Source organism: Trachinotus anak, unplaced genomic scaffold (genome assembly GCF_046630095.1).
Source record: "Trachinotus anak isolate AG129_WGS33_773 ecotype Australia unplaced genomic scaffold, CSIRO_AGI_Tana_v1 ptg000025l, whole genome shotgun sequence".
In the NCBI taxonomy this organism is placed as follows: Eukaryota; Metazoa; Chordata; class Actinopteri; order Carangiformes; family Carangidae; genus Trachinotus; species Trachinotus anak.
The window spans coordinates 18,162,640-18,178,921 of record NW_027273876.1 but is presented as its reverse complement, the minus strand read 5'-3'; the positions used below and the strand labels follow the sequence as shown (position 1 = coordinate 18,178,921).

General features: G+C 39.4%; 1 protein-coding gene across 2 annotated transcripts; it reads right to left on the bottom strand.

Annotated features, from left to right (window-relative positions):
- Window positions 1-2,042: 2,042 nt before the first annotated feature.
- adgra1a (adhesion G protein-coupled receptor A1a) lies at window positions 2,043-15,075 on the bottom strand. Of its 2 annotated transcripts, XM_071463106.1 has the most exons (7): window positions 14,584-15,075; window positions 13,941-14,211; window positions 8,451-8,578; window positions 6,188-6,311; window positions 5,402-5,553; window positions 4,092-4,187; window positions 2,043-4,002 (listed from the first exon to the last, which is right to left on the bottom strand). In XM_071463106.1, exons 2-7 carry the CDS (start codon window positions 13,941-13,943, stop codon window positions 2,505-2,507), a joined length of 2,001 nt encoding a protein of 666 aa, XP_071319207.1. In that variant the 5' UTR covers window positions 13,944-14,211; window positions 14,584-15,075; the 3' UTR covers window positions 2,043-2,504. The 2 variants fall into 2 exon arrangements, with proteins under 2 accessions (XP_071319207.1, XP_071319208.1); XM_071463107.1 differs by lacking the exon at window positions 14,584-15,075 and having other exon boundaries at window positions 13,941-14,568.
- Between the last annotated feature and the right edge of the window lie 1,207 nt (window positions 15,076-16,282).

The window sequence follows — 16,282 nt, the reverse complement described above, 5'->3', positions numbered from 1 at the left end:
TTTTTATTTTCTCAAATATATTTTTGCTGCAAAATATAATTTATGATCTTTGCTAAAAATGTCCCATTATGTGCTCAGATATGAAACAAACATAATTCTATATATATCATGGTCTTTATCTGCAGATGAAATTGACTCAGTAGTGTTGGGTCAGAGTTTATCACGAGCTAACCCCATGACAGCCAAGCCAACTTCAAGTCATTGATGACTTCCCCCAAATGCAGGTGAAACCTCCATGAAAAGCTGTCAAGTAGACTTATTATTTTAACATTATTTTGTGAGATTACTATTTCTGAGGTCAAGGGTTAGGATTTTTAACTTTACGGGATGAAGCTGTTGTATAAAGCTAACTGAACGCTAATGTGTTCAACATTTTGGGGAAACATGCTTTTTCACTTTTCTTTTGAGAATATAAGAAAATGTATCATGTCTGTGTGTTATGTACAGATCACAATTACACTTTAATCTGTGCACAAACAAAAATGTAAAAATGACTTTGTGGTTTTAGGGGGCATTACAGGGTGTGACTCTACTTTTTGAGCCAGGCGTGACGTTTTCCCATTTCCAGCATTTATGCTGAGCTAGGTTGATCACCTACTGGCTCTAGATCTTTACAGACATAAGAGTCACATCAATCCATCATTTCCCAGTATGTCAAGCTATTTCTATAAGACACAGACATGAGACATGAAGTTTAGGTCGAATCAATTCACAATAAAGAAGACTGGGACATAAATTTAAGCCTGTGATAATATACAAACCTTAAAGCTCAGAGCTCATACGTTGAAAATAGGAAAAGACTGCAGGTCATGTCAATTTGGGATAAATTTGACATGCACTGTTATTTGACTCAGTGTTCTGCCCACTGATTAAGCCTGAGGTGAAACCAAACCTGAAAGCTTACCTGACAAGGACCAGGGTAGTCTTGGGGATACATTGTCATGGTAACTTAAGTCAGACTTATTAAACTACTTTATGAAACAGAAAATGAGCCTGGTTTATTGATATAGAACTGGCTGTACATATAAACACCTCTCTGGAGAAAACAGAAATTTTTGGAACAACTTGAAAGAGTTGCTGATGATCTTCTAAAACCTGAGTTCAAGTTTGTATGATGCTACAAACAATGTTGAGAATGATTTGTGTGTAGTTTCTCATCACAGTGAAAACTGGCACATAGTTTTGGCACTGTACAAAGTTTGTGCTTTGTAGCACATTGCACTTTTCTTTTGAATTATTATCTCACCAAGTGAGGGTTTCTATGGTACTTATTAGTGCAATATTTGTCAGACAATAGTCTATTTGACTCTACTTGGCAGCATACATAAAGTGTCTCCATAGAAAATCTTCAGACTTCATAAATATTTTTATCAAGATATTCATAAATGTAAAATTCTGCAAGGGTGACCCATAAAAACAAATACATACAGCACAAACACACCACATCTCTATGTACCTATTCATGCACCATTGCACACATAAAAAACACACACATGCTCATACTGAAATGAAATCACATGTGTAACTCATATTTTAAATTATATTGTGTCTGACAATGCCATTAAGAACATAACATTAACAAATATTTTTTAAAACAGATTAATCCAAGTACTGAAAGGAGCAATCAGTGAAACATCCTCTTTGCATAATACTGGATTGGATCAGGTATAATTATCTTTAAGCCTGTAAGTCGGATCAGGTCTCAGTATCCTTGGATCAATTTTTTTCCATTTTTCCCCATGGGTCAGTTTTGGATTGGGTCCAAACCCATGAAGACCTCTACTCCAAAAGCCAAGAGGTTATAAATGCAGCATTTGAAAGCTTCAGATTCTCCCTCTTCTTTGCTAAGGGGCAAATGGGTGTTTGAGAAGTTTAAAGAGTATTCATTTAATGTGTTTCTATCTGAATAAGTAAAATGTGAAAGCATAGGAAACACTGGATTAGCCAACAGGAGAAAGCTTGAAATTTCTATGTCACATCCTGTAGAAATATTGTTTAAAAACTCCAGTTTCTTGGTCAAGTGTGGAGGAAGGAATGGAACTGATCCCATCCAGAGTTTTGACACCATGAAGACCTATTGACCTGCTTGTCTTTGGACTATAAGAGGAATGTGGAGCAACTGATGCAACCACTGGGAAAAAATACAAACTCCCAAAAAAACTCAGCTGGAACTGATGCGGGTCAAACTCTCACATTGCAGTCTACTGAGTCACTGTGGCTATAAAGAGCCATACATACTGACTGCAACTATAAACTGCAATGAACAGAAAATTAATTCAACATGATTTTAATCTTTCTTGAATATTCCTTATAAAAACTGATTTGTAGAACACAAAGATAACTTTGTCATAAAGAGTTCTGAAATATGATTAGAATATGAGGCCCCACTGCAAGCTCAACCTGTAGTTTAAGGGGCAAAGTTAAAGGCAGTGAGGCCCAAACACTTAAGGAGTAATTTGATTACAGGGCTGCTGTAAGGTCTCACATGTACAAGCATAAGAAAACTATACGGTGGTTTCATTCCTCCAAGGGCCAGTTCGTATGTTTCTTGTCGTGTCTGAACCAAACAGGCTGTCTTCTTGCAGGCTCCTGTTTCGGCTGATGGTGCCTCGTAGGCTGACGGTGGCATGCTGCCGAGGCAGAGTATTTCTGGGGAACCCTTTCTGCTCCACCTCTTCACAGACATTATCCTTTTCTTTCTCTGTTGTCTTTGACATGCAGCTGTAAGCATCAGGGTCTTGCTGATACTGCAAGATGAAGGGATCAGGTTTCTCACAGCAGCTTGTGGTGGAAGAATAATCAGCTGAGTTGTAGATGTGCCACTGGCTGGGGTGGACCCCCTGAGAAGGCAGGAGGAGGCTGTGACAGGAAGTGGTGCTGTCATGCATGTTATGTGCATGGCTGTGGCAGGAAGTCACTGAGTCTTGTACACTGTGGCAGGAGGTCTGGCGTTGCAAGCTGTGGCAGGAAACCAGCTGTTTATCCAAGTGAGGACTGAGGCAGGGAAGCTGGAGGTCTGGGTGTGGGCTGTTGGAAACCAGTGGTGAGCCTTCAAGATGGTGTGCAGCATGAGGGCTGTCTAGGTGGGAGCTGTGCATACTCCCATCCATACTGGTGGAGGCCATGTGAGAATGGTAGTCCTGGAGGCATGGGCGTGGCCGGTTGAAGGAGTGTGATTTTGTTCTGTCAGTAAGGCAGCTCTGCAGGGGCAGAATAGGATGAGTGAGTTCATCAGGAAGTGACTGTGGACGTGGTGAGGGCATTGGCTCAGTGAGGGGGGAGACGGGGGTTGTGGTAACAGGACTCATCACAGCAACACAGCATGGACCTGTGTGGTCACGTGTGGGGCTCTGGGGAGGTGGCATCATTTTGTGGTAAGAACTCTGCACAAGGTGAGGAGAGAGCAACGGCTGCTTGCCTAAGCATGGGGAGTTTAGGTGGCAGTGGGGCTGATGAAGCCCCTGCCTCTGGCTCTGTCCGCCTCCATTTCCATTCTCTGTCTTGGACTTAGATGGACAGCAAGCCCACCAATGATGCCACACATCGTCACGTTTGGCACAATGCTGGATTAGAAGAAAGAGTCCCAGAGTGACACAAAAAGCCCCATAGAGGCAGCTGAATATCATATCTAGGAAATGTCCCAGTGATACTGCCAATCCCCCAAGAGCCCAGGTAGCCAGGAACAGAAAGAGGGTGAAGGCTGTGGCCCGGAGCTGAGATTTAAATGAGTGCTCATTCGCCAGCACTGATATACCTGTAGCAAATGGTGGACAGTCCCCAGCAGGTCCAGAAGCTCCACCAGTGTCTGTGTGGCAGTGATGGTTTGACTCACTGGATGATAACTGCTGCTGCTCCTCACTTAGAATTCGTAGCTCATACTTCCTCTCTGGGTGGCATTTGAGCTGGATGTAGGTGCACAAGAAGTACACAGACATGACTAAGACTAGAAGAGTCACAGGGGCATAGAAACCTCCCAGGCTTGGTTCCCATGCCATCCAGCAACTGAAAAAGACACACAGAGACGTAAACATTTAATTTATTCAACCATGAATAAAAATGTGAACGTGTGCTCAAAAATAATGAGTACTTACTACAAAGCATCATCCCTGCTGCCATAGTTATCCATATCAAATGCTGCTGTAACTCCAACAATTATGAGAGGGATTCCATCACTAACAAGATAAAATCTGCAAAAAAAGTCAAAAATATCAAGTACAAATGCGGGCTTGGGGGATTTTGCAGGGTAACCAGTGAGACGGTGAGACAGAAGAAAATACAGCTGGATCAAAGGCCAGTATCTAATCAAATTAGACTATGATTTTACCCCAAGGTCCCCCATCTGATAAGCTTTTTGCTTTCAGATGTTGTATTACAAAAAGTGTTTGAAACCCAAGACCAAAATAGCCATATATTCTGTCATTGTGTTACTTATGGATGGAATTATAGTGAAAATAAATGATTCCCCTTTTTGGAACCCCCTCAAGGACCCCTGGGGATCCCCAGACCCAACATTGAGAACCACCGCTCTTGTTTAAGTCTGAACTGGCTTTGCACATCTTGATTTGGGCACTTTCTTCCATTCTTGAATAGGCTTCTTCACTTGATAGATCCTCTCAAAATGGGATTGGCCAGATTATATGGTAAGCGTCAGAGAACTTCCATCTTCAGGTCTCTCCAAAGAGGCTCTATAGGGTTTAATGCTATTAACCAGGCAATGAGCAGTGCCTTGTGTTCAGACAGTTTTTGGAGTTCTGCCAGTTCAGTTTTTGTCTCATCAGACCAGAGAATCTTTTTCTTCATGCTCTTAGACTCTTTTAAATGCTGTTTGACAAACTCCAGCAGACTGTCATATGTCTTGTACTCCATCTAGCCACTCTACAATTAACGCCTGATTGAGTGAGTGCTGCTGAGATGGTCATCTTTCCAGCAGGTTCTCCCATCTCTGCAGAGGACCTCTGAGGCTCTGTTAGAGTGACCATTGGACAGTCAGCTCTAGGAACTCCTGGTGGTTGTAAACTTTTATAGCCTTGTCCTTATCTGCCTCACCACAGTTTTATCACAGAGGTCTACAGAGAGTTGATTGGACTTCATGGTTTGGATTTTGTCCTGACATGAAGTGTGAATTGTGGAACCTTATATACACAGGTGTAAGCCTTTTTAAACTATGTCCAATCAATTCAATTTGCCATAGTTGGGCTCAAACTTCTAGACAAATTTCAAGGATCACTAAAGCCGTCATAATCAATAAAGCTTCCAACAAGCTTTGGGTTCTATCAAAGCTTGTTATAGAACCCAGAGAGGCAGTTATGATTAATTTACACTGTGTTGAATAGTGATTAAATCAGAACAATGTGCAGCCCAATTGTGTACATTAACATTTGCTTACTATCTTATGGCTTACCTAAGGATGGTTGGTTTGGTATGAGTCTGGGCCAGCCCTTTACTGTCATGGTCCTGAAGTGGGTCTTTGGACACATCTTTACAGATGTTCCTTGCAGCAAATGTCAGCCACAGCATGGTAGACAAAGAAGCATAGTGGAGCACAATGCCAACCTAACACAAACAGACATTATGAAAAGCAACACATGAATGTAAGATAGACGGGTAATCACCATACCACAAACTGTGCTCTATCCTATTATTTTTTTAATCATGCTGCTAATCGAATATTGACAATGTCATGTTAAGAAAATGGCCAAGGGCTGAATGAATTAGCAAGGTCATCAAATAAAGAGGTATAGAGAAATGCAAACAACTTTTTGCACTGGTGCACTGCTCTACACTGATATTGTGATTATATTTAAACCACTTTGGTTAGATTACAGCAAAACAGTTCAGATACAGAATCACATAATAAACTTGACCTAAAAATAACTATTTTTTGTCTAATGCATGGTGGTTCTGCACAGCCACATAGGTCTGCTGTACAGAGCTTATACAAAGTATTCACTTCCACTTAAAAATGTAAGAAAAGAAAATAATTTTTTGCCCACTCACAGTGCGGCCCTAAGGATGACAGTGGTCCAGAGTGAAATATTGGATGAATTACTATAAATTTGATGCATGTTCCCCACAGCATGATTTGGTTTTTGACCAAATACCTGCAAAACTAATATTCCCAGTACCAATTAACAAACAACATAAAAATATCACCACACTAATAAAGTAGGGAAAAAAAAAAACTTACAATCTGACACACAAAAGGTAGGTTAATCTGATTGATGCCCCCGGCAAAAACTCCAAACGTTAGTCCTGTGTGAAAGAGGAAGTTGAGGAGTGTGTGCCAGCCATTCCTGCTGATGCGGATCACACTGCAAACAAAGAATAGAGTTAAAAGTTACAACAATTTTGAGCAAACAAACGAATATTGATAAAGTGAATGTATATAGTATGTACTACATTGAACTGTCACACTGTGACATCTTTGGCATTGAGAAGTATTTAAGGGAAAAAGAGTGACATAATTCAACTGTGTGGCTATATTTAGAAAGAAATCTTACAGTTATGAAATACATTTGAGTCACAACAACAGTATTTATGTGAGTATGGTGGTAGGTCATGAAGTGGACTCTTGCTACTAGTGTGGCAGTTGCTATAAATAAAAACATTATTATGTGTTTTGTGCTTTTCAATAATTTGTTGCATTTTGACCCAAAACATTCACCAGTTCAGTCAAATGTTAAGATAATATTTAATAATATTTAAATATGAATAAAAATCATATCAAATGTATGCAGTTATTTTTGTTTTTTTTTTTGTTGGTGTTAGGCCAAATTAACACAGTTTTTTTATCTCAAGAACACATGTGAACACTGAGAAGATGTTGAAAATGTTTCATCCTGCAATGAATCCTCAAGTTGAGGTGAAGCTGAAACAGCCTGAGATACCAAGTGCTCAGGATGAAAACAGTTCTGCTCAAAACAATGCAAGGGGCTGTGGTGGGGGTGCATTGCTTTAGGTACAGGTGAGATGATGAAATACAGCCCTGGGAGGCTGGTTTGAGTATTAGATCCATGTGTTTTAAGGCTACACAAATGTTAAAATATCATGAGATGGGATTTTACAACTTTTTTACAAAATTGTTCCAAATTAATCAAGAATGTGCACTGTGTTGTGGCAGAAGCTGAGTCAGTAAAGTAAAGAGAGATGTAAACACAAAGAAGGACTTTGGAACGAGGATGAGGATTTTGTCTGATTAAGACCTGACTATTCTTCTTTGGGCATGCTGTCTGACCCTGTCTGAAGCTTCAACTGTTTGTATCTATTATGATGAGCCACATGCAAAGGCGATTTCACAAAAGTAATGGAAGAAGTTGTGTGAGGACTAAAAAAAAGGAGTAATTTCATCTCAGTTGATATCTTTTATGAACAATAATAATCTTTTTAAGAGTTTACATCTGGTTTTAGAGCACTTCACGATACTGAGACAACACCTGTTAAGGTTACTAATGACTTACTGCTAACTGCAGACAGAGGTGAGGCTGCTTGATTTCAGTTCTTTTAAATTTAAGTGCTGCCTTTGATACAGTTCATCATAGTATCCTCTTACATCAGTTAGAGACATGTGCTTAAATGAAAGGAACAGGTCCTAGCTTACTACGTTCATACCTTTCCAACAAAACCTTCTCTGTCTCTTTGGATAACTCCACCTCCTTGATGAATCAGCTAAGATATGGTGTCCCTCAGGGCTCCGTTCTTTGACCCCTTCTGTTTTCCATATACAGGCTGCCTCTTGGCCAGGTAATTCAAAGTCATAATGTTTTTTCCATTTTTATGCTGACGACACTCAGTTATACATGCCCTTAAAAACCCACAGATCATAGCAGCCTAATAAATGTCAAAACTTGCCTCTGATATTAAATCCTTGTCCCAAAATGTCCTTAAATTTAACAACAATAAGTCTGATGTCATTTGTTCGCTCCTCCTAAGTCCATCAGCTCTGTTAGAGCTAATCATGGTGGTCTGTCAAATAATATTAATCAGTCTTATTTCTTATAGTTCAAGCACTTGTCTTTAGCCTCTTTTAAATCTCTTCTTAAAACTTGTCTCTTTGTAAAAGCTTTTTTGTCTGATGACAGTCTTTATTTATACTATTTTATTACTGTTCTCATTTTATTGTTTATTGGGCTCATATTCTTTTTGCCGTGTATAGTCTTATTTTTTAATAAAGCACTTTGTAACTTTGACTTTAAGACAAGTGCTATATAAATAAAGTTTATTATCAAGACCATTATTATTAACCTGTCTGCCTGGAAAGTTGCAAAATATGTCAGATGTCAGCTCCACTGATTCCATGATCATAGACGACGTGCCTGAGGCACTAAGCGACAGTCCATATGAGACCTTTACATCAATCAATAATCCTTTCAACATACATATGGGCATGTGACTATTGTATTAAGATAGGCTTGAAAAATGTTAAACAATCCTTTAACAAATGTTCTTCTCACCTGTGGTGGACAATATAGGTCATGATGGAGACAAGCAGACAGAGCAGCATGACTGCAGTGCAGGCATACACCACTGGATGCAGGTAATCCCCAGGGTATGGTGGGAAGGACAACACTCTCTTCAAATCCTGCGAATGACACAAATTTACAAAGAGAACAATGCAGAATATAATGTGCTTTATGAAGTCATTGCATATTAGATGCACAAGAATTGAGAATAAAAATCACCCTTGTCCTGGTGCATTTGACTTTATGTTCATGCATTTGTCTGCCCACGTTATTCAGTTTAAAGGAAAAGTTCTAACATTTATGGAAGTTTTCTTTTCTTTCTGATAATGAGATAAGATGGATATATACTGTATATGTTACGTTTGGAGGTGGCATGTGATTAGCCTAGCTAGCATGAAAACTAAAAGTGCTAACTTTTAGCACCTTCCATAATTCAGAAACACATCCAACGCATCTAAATGCCAACACATCCAAAGCTAACTGATTAACAAGTCATATCTGATTAGTTTTTTCTGTTCATGCTACAGCTACAACTATTTCTTTCTGGACATAATTCTATCCATTTGTCCATGGCATCTGTGCAGCATGTCTGGCTATAAGATGTTGAACTATTCTTTTAATAATAACTGAGCCTGCTTTGTGGCTCCGGCTACTGCAACTGACACCAACAATGCTAGTAAAAGACAAAAAAGCTTTAAGAATGCTTGTAAAAGAAAGTAATCATGTTTCCTCTCTTCATAAAGTCAGCACTGCTACACCATCAGGATTCATAGCAACCAGCCTTACTCATCCTCGTCAGAATGACTACATGAAGCCTTGTGACATGCTGCTGGAGGTTAAACAGTGCTGCATGTTTCCAAAACCCTGCACAATTACCCAAGAATCTTTCAGTATGAGTGCATCAATGAAATGTCCTGACATGGCCCCCAGGTTGAGTGGAAAAGTAAACCTTGTGCATTTTAGGGAAGCATCTGCTGATTTGAACAATGCCTCACAAAAATGAGATCTTGGATCAGACTTCGGATCAAGAATTGCTGATTTGAATATAACAGAAAGGGTTAAAAAGTCATCTCTAAAGGTTCAGATATTAACCAGTCACAGTGAAACAAACTGTCTATACATTGAGATGATTTAATTCTGTGGCTACTCTCCCTATAAGTAGCCATCCAGCTAAGATGACCCCAAAAGCCGAATGCAAAATTAGTAACAGGCTTAAATGAGTCTACCAAACACATGGTTGGAGTGAGCATGATGTCCTACCATGGAGACCATAGAAGAAGCTGCTGCTCTCCAAAAAAAAATATCACTGCTTGTCAGAGCAGCTTGACACTATGTCAGGGTGGCAGTCCACCTGCTGAACCTCAGCAGAAGCTGAGTGATGCAGCAAGACAATGACACTAAACATCAAAGTAAATCTACTACTTTGTTTGAATGCTGAATTTCTTGGATCAAATTTTGTGGGCAAAGGTCAAAGTTCAAGGTCACTGTGACATCACATTCTTGTGAATGCGATATATCAGGAATGCCCTGAAGGAATTTCATTACATTTGACACAAATATTCACTTGGACTCAAGGATAAAATAATCAAAATTTGGATCAAAGGTCATGGTGACCTCAGAAAATGCTTGTGGCTGTAACTTTAATCTCTCCAGAGATTATTTAATTTTATGATTAAAAGGAGACTCTACTTTCTAATGTTTTCTGGGCAAGGTGCAGAAACTACTCTGAGTTTTGACATCATAGCCTTGCATGCTATTTTGGTTTAAACTCAAAATCTCACTCTTCTGTACAAATTTGTTTCAATTTGACAAATAGCCCATTGGGGATATTGGCAATCATTTTTGGGGATAATGGCTCTGATTGTGGAGGACAGTTTTCCTCACAATGTCTTTAAAAAAAGATTCATCATTTCTAGTTTTCTGTTTTTATTCATGTCCACAAATGTGTATGCCCTTTACTGTACTGTACTTCTGTACAGTATATGGTGTACACTCTATGGACTTGCTCAGAAGAAAATATCCTTCAATTTAGAGATAATCTGTGTCATGTGCCTTGCAGCTGGTCATAAGTCATTGAGAGCCACCAAAATGTTTGAAAGCACAAGTGGATCAAGTGACTCAAATGCAGACTCACAAAGTGAAACTTATCGCTTTCAACTATACCAATGGCTGAAGTAACAAAAGTAAGACCTGCTCTGAATATATGATATAATGACAAATCCTAGTTTTGCTTAACACACAAACATGAAATTGATACCGAATTTCTTGGAAAGAAAGTGAACTAGAGACCATCTTGTGATGAGATAACACCCACTGTGATGCATGTCAATATTAAAAAGTAAAAAATGTTCTGACCCATAAGTAGTAGAGTAGTCATAACTATATTGTTACTACATTATTACACCAGTACTCAGTTATTACTACATTATTACATGAGCACTCAGTTGATATTATAACATGAGTACTCAGCTGTCATTACTGTATTATTACTAGATTATTAAATGAGTATATTAACAGCAACAGTTGAAGGGATGGCTACAGCATTATGTGATGAGGTAGATTCTCAACACTCCCTACCATTACGGCCCAACTGTCTACAATGGGAGAAATAGGTAGAGGTGCCCAGGTAGAATCTACGACATCTCGTCATGCCATAGCCAAGTACACAAGTACTTAGTAATATTACATTGTTACTACATTATTACATGAGTACTCAGTAGTTATTACAACATTATTACTACATTGTTATGTGAATACTCAGTAGTCATTATCACATTATCACTACATTATTACATGAGCAATGCCATTTTAAAAAGACAAATTTAGTCCTTTCACATAATGGCAAATCCACGAGATTAGCAAGATTAGCAACAAATACATTTTTTGAATAGGGACTCAGTGCACTTTCAGTTACGTGCATTAATATTATTCAGCAACGCTCAAATGACTTAGCTGTGGAGGCAGGGATGTGGGGGATGCTCAGAGAAAGTGACTCATATACAGTAAGTGATGTACATCTCCTGGACAGGTCTAGCATTCCCTCTGTGTTAAGAGGCAACTAACAGTTCGGCTCTCTCCTTTCTTTCACTGGAACACACTCTTTCATGTGCATAATTCATGCTGAAGATTCCTGTGGAGGCAGAAATCAAGAGCTAACTTGGCTCCGTCTTTATGACAGCGTCAACTCGCTTTTCCTTTGTGTTCAGAGGTCTTGTATTTTAGAGACACTGTCATGTCTTCCTCCTCTCATCTCTCTCACTCCGGGACAGCATGCTCTCTAATCATGCTCCACTAAACAAGCCATCTATTGGACGGAGCATGACTGAATAAATCCTTTGCAGTTCCCTTAAAATGAGAAAATACAGGCATGCACACACGGCAGCAGAGATCAGTGCGCACTACACTCCTCTTATCTCAGATGACTGACCACACTCTGTGTCAAGACGTAAGATTTTGTAATGAGGCTTCTTTGTTCTGGAATTGATTTCTGCGCTTATGTGTGACAGGATCTTTTTTCAGGGTGTCGGAGCTTTTAACCAGTTCACAAGTGTTACAGCTGAAAGTTTATTTAAAGTTTATTTAAAAAATAGTCATACTTGCCCCTAAATACATCTGATTTGTCAAAGGGTAGAAGCATTCCTTGGTTGTATTAATCCACAGAGGGTGAAAAATGTCTTTCTATCCCTTGGTTTTGTTTCCTGCTGTCTATATTTCTAAAAAAGGTGTACAAGCTAAATTAAGCATTCTTGAGGATTATTTATCTTGAGTGCATCAGAAACATTTCATTAGTATCAAGGATGTCCTGAATATGTATTGGTGCTCGTCAAGGCATTCTTTAATTGACTGGTATCATTCACTACGAAGCCAGATGTATTTTAAATCAAGTTATGTCTGCTGTCAAAGACAAATAGATATAAAGGCTACTTTATTGTCACCAGGGGGAAATTAGACATGGGCTCTACAAAGCTGGAACCATCAGTACATGTGGGCAAACAACACTAGCAAACAGAAAGCATTACACACAAAATTATAATAACAACAACAATAAATATAATAATAAAAGAGACCACTATAGTATGTACTCAGTTATGACTGAGGTATAACTAGAGATCTTTATGGGTCTAGACCTGTTGAAGACCTGCTCAGACCCAACATGTATAAATTAATTTTCATAAACCAGATACATGACTAAAAAGGGAACCATGGGTAATTACACTAAATGATAACCAGAGCCTGACTGATACATCAGCCAATATTAACTCACTGTAGATTTATAAATATACAAATGTATAGAAATCCCAAAGAAATGTTTTGAAACAATATCACCATTCTATAGTCTGTCAGCTAGAGTTGTGAGAAGATTATTTATTATCTGTAAATGTCCTGCTCAGTAAAAAATAATTAAAAAATTCAAAAGAACCTTATCAAAAAAAATCATTTATCTGTTGGCTTGTGTTTTTGAACTCTCAAATATCAATATCAGTACAACTTAGAAAATCCTGTAACACACAAGCAAGACAGATAAGACAAGATTACCAACCAAGCAGAGTGAGCAACTGGGGGACGAGCAATGGGCCAGGGGCTGGTCAGCTGTGCGGAAGTGGCTAAAAAAGATGACCGTCAAACCCTTTGCAGCAGAGGAAATATATGAAATATCCTATAGACTATATGGGTCAATCTCCAAAAGCACTGGATCCTGCATTTCCCAGAGTGCAACTCCATATTCTTCCAACAGACCACCTGCTAACTGCCCACATTTTCCAAACCCCAAATTTCCAGTTTGTTAGGTTAAGAATCTGTAATCCTGAGTCAGGATTACTACATGTCATAATAAATTTACTTGCATTCTACTATATATATTTTGGCTTTGTCAAATTACCAAAAACTACTGCTAATGTACAGAAGATTAGAGACACAGGGGGATCAGTGGAGGTTCATAGCTCATTTTTGCCATGTGCCCCCGTGTGCATTGATGTGGTCCTGTTTGAAGACGTCTACCTTTGCAAGCTGCTCTGAGAGGACAGCAGCCAACAGTTTCAACTAATGTAATCCAAATTCAGTTTTAAACCTCAGTATTACCTGTCCTGTGGTGTGTCCTTTGTCCACACCACAGCTCGCTCTCCTTGGTCTGCGTTCTACATACAGTATAAAGACTTCTGCAATGTGATTTAAAACATCTTAGTATTAATAGGTTTTTCATGATATCTGTACCCGTCTGAGAATCAGCTGGTAAATATTATCCTTTCCCCTAAACTTGTGACTAGAATATATACTGTGTGCACTATAAACTTAATTTGCTCTGATGTTAGTCAAATCTTATCTATTCATTTACAGCCCAATATCACAAATTATAAACTCCACTAAGGCTGATGGTAAGTTATATTATTTCTATGTTAATACCCTCTGCTACACTGTGGCAAAAACGCCTCTGCACACACACAGGCGGTGTATATAGTAATAATGAACAGCATAATAACTTACCATTAGCCTGAGTGGAGTTACACTTGAATCGTGATACTCTGGTCTCTCCCTGAGGCCCACGCGCCCCACTTCTCCGCGCCCTGCGGGTCCATGTAGAGGACGTTGATTTCAGCAGAGATTTTTAATCAAGTTGGTGTCTCAAACACTCCTGGAGCAGTAGACGATGATCTGCTCACAGGAGTCTGTCCAGCAGCCCGGCACTATTCTTGCAACTCCGCGGCTGCAGGAGCAGCGGTGACGGGCAGCCACGGCCTCCTGGTCCCGACTCCATCTGCACAGTAGAGAAATCAGAGCAGAAGATTCATCTGCCACATAGACTTTACATCTTCCAGCTTTGAATGACATATGAATGTGAGCGGCAAGGACGACGTTAGACCACGTTCAGATTCAGTTATTTTCTGTAGTGACGACAGGTCCTGGTTTATCCGACAGCCTACAATGCCAGACGGTTCTCCTTTCGTTAGCAGAACAACAAGGTTGTTGACAGGGTTTACCTCTGCATGTACGCACTGACTGTCATTTTAAATAGAGAATGTTCTCCAAATATGTTCATCGTAGCAAAGCCATCAGTGGAGACACAAGTGACAGACACAAATCTTACATGCACTGAGGATATTTTGAAAAAAGAAGAAGCCTAAGTTACCTGCGGTGGCGTCTTCTCCACAGCTAAACGTAAATGAGATCCTGCTCAATCCAGGTCAGTGGAGATAGTGGCTGCGCTCTATTTCCCACTATCGATGTGCCGCATGTTACGTAGCGAGCAAGGGCGGGGAAACCCTGTTCAATACAGTGGAGGCGGCACATGCGGCGGGGAGGGTGTGATGTTGCACCCATCAGTTGAATACCACACAGCATCTATACTAAGTAGTGGTGGGCGGATCGATCCAAATATCAATAGTATCGATACCAAGTCGGTATCGGTATCGGATCGATACTAGCCTGGTGAGATCGATTCTTTACTTTAAGTTCCGCTCTTTTTTGCAATGCTGCGGTTCCGGCAAAGAGGAAACAGCCAGGTCGCCGGACTCGCTCCTGTGTCAGCGCAGAGCAGGCGCACTTTGCTCCCCCTCCCCCTCTTGTGTTTAGATGTTGCGCCATCACGTGAGTCACGTGACGTAACTTAGACGCGCAAAGCAAACAAACAAACAAACAAACAAACAAGCAAGTTTCCGGCTCAGGTTCATCAGCACACACAGAGAAAATACAACAGAAGAATGGCAGAGAGGAAGAGGAGCCGTGTGGCTGTATTTTCAAGCCCAAAACGAGACAACAGCAAAATGTGGGATTTGTAAAAAGCTAGTCAGGTATAGTGGAAACACCACCAATTTATATAAACATATAAAAAAAAACATCCAAAAGAAAACATGGAGTTACACAAACGGAGAGAGGAGGAGAGAAATCCCCCACCCCCTGGCCCTGCTGCAAGACCCCCAGTCCAGAGGCAGAGGTCATTGGCAGAGGCCTTTCAGCATGGCAGAAAATATCCAGGCAGGTTATAGTGTTGAAAGTAACAAATTGAAACTGTTATTTATTACTTTAGCCAACTCAAAAAGTATATATTATGCTAAGACCTTGATGTAATCATTGAAATGTGTTAAGAAAATGAAATTGAAATGTGAGAATTTTAATTAAATTTTTGTATTATAGTTTCTCAACAGTACTTGTTTGTTTTAATTTGTTTACTGGTTTGCGTGCACTTTTTATTTAAGATTTATCTGAAAAAAATTTGATTATGAAACATTTAATTATAAACTTTGTCCTAATTCTGTCCTGGGTTTTAACTATTTAATAATAAAAAAGGAAACATCACAAAAAACAAAAAAATTAATTGAGATTTAGCAATTCAATGACGCATCCACCTTATTTATTGAAAAGTATCGGTATCGGCGATATTGGCCCGTATTTACTTGGTATCGGATCGATACCAAAATATGCAGTATTGCACATCACTAATACTAAGGAGTCTTGTTAAGGATGACTTGTTATGAGAAGTACCACGTGGCCTAGACTCATGTGGTGGACTTCAGACTCTTGTGCCCATGCATACATGAATGCAGGATGTGTCATGAACTCTTGTTGGCCACCATGAATAAATGATCAAGTCACTAAGACTTAATGATATTAGTTAACATTTAATAGATCATCAGTGAATAGATGTTAAATCACAGTTACTTCATACATCAATTAATACACCACCAAATTAGCTGGGATCAAGTCACACATCTACCAGAGGGGAGAACAAGTCTCTTTTCACAGAATTATAAAGCTTTCTTTAATTATCAAACTGGTCTTCAGATACAAACACTGACATGTTGCTGTATGACCCAGGCAGTGGTCTTTAT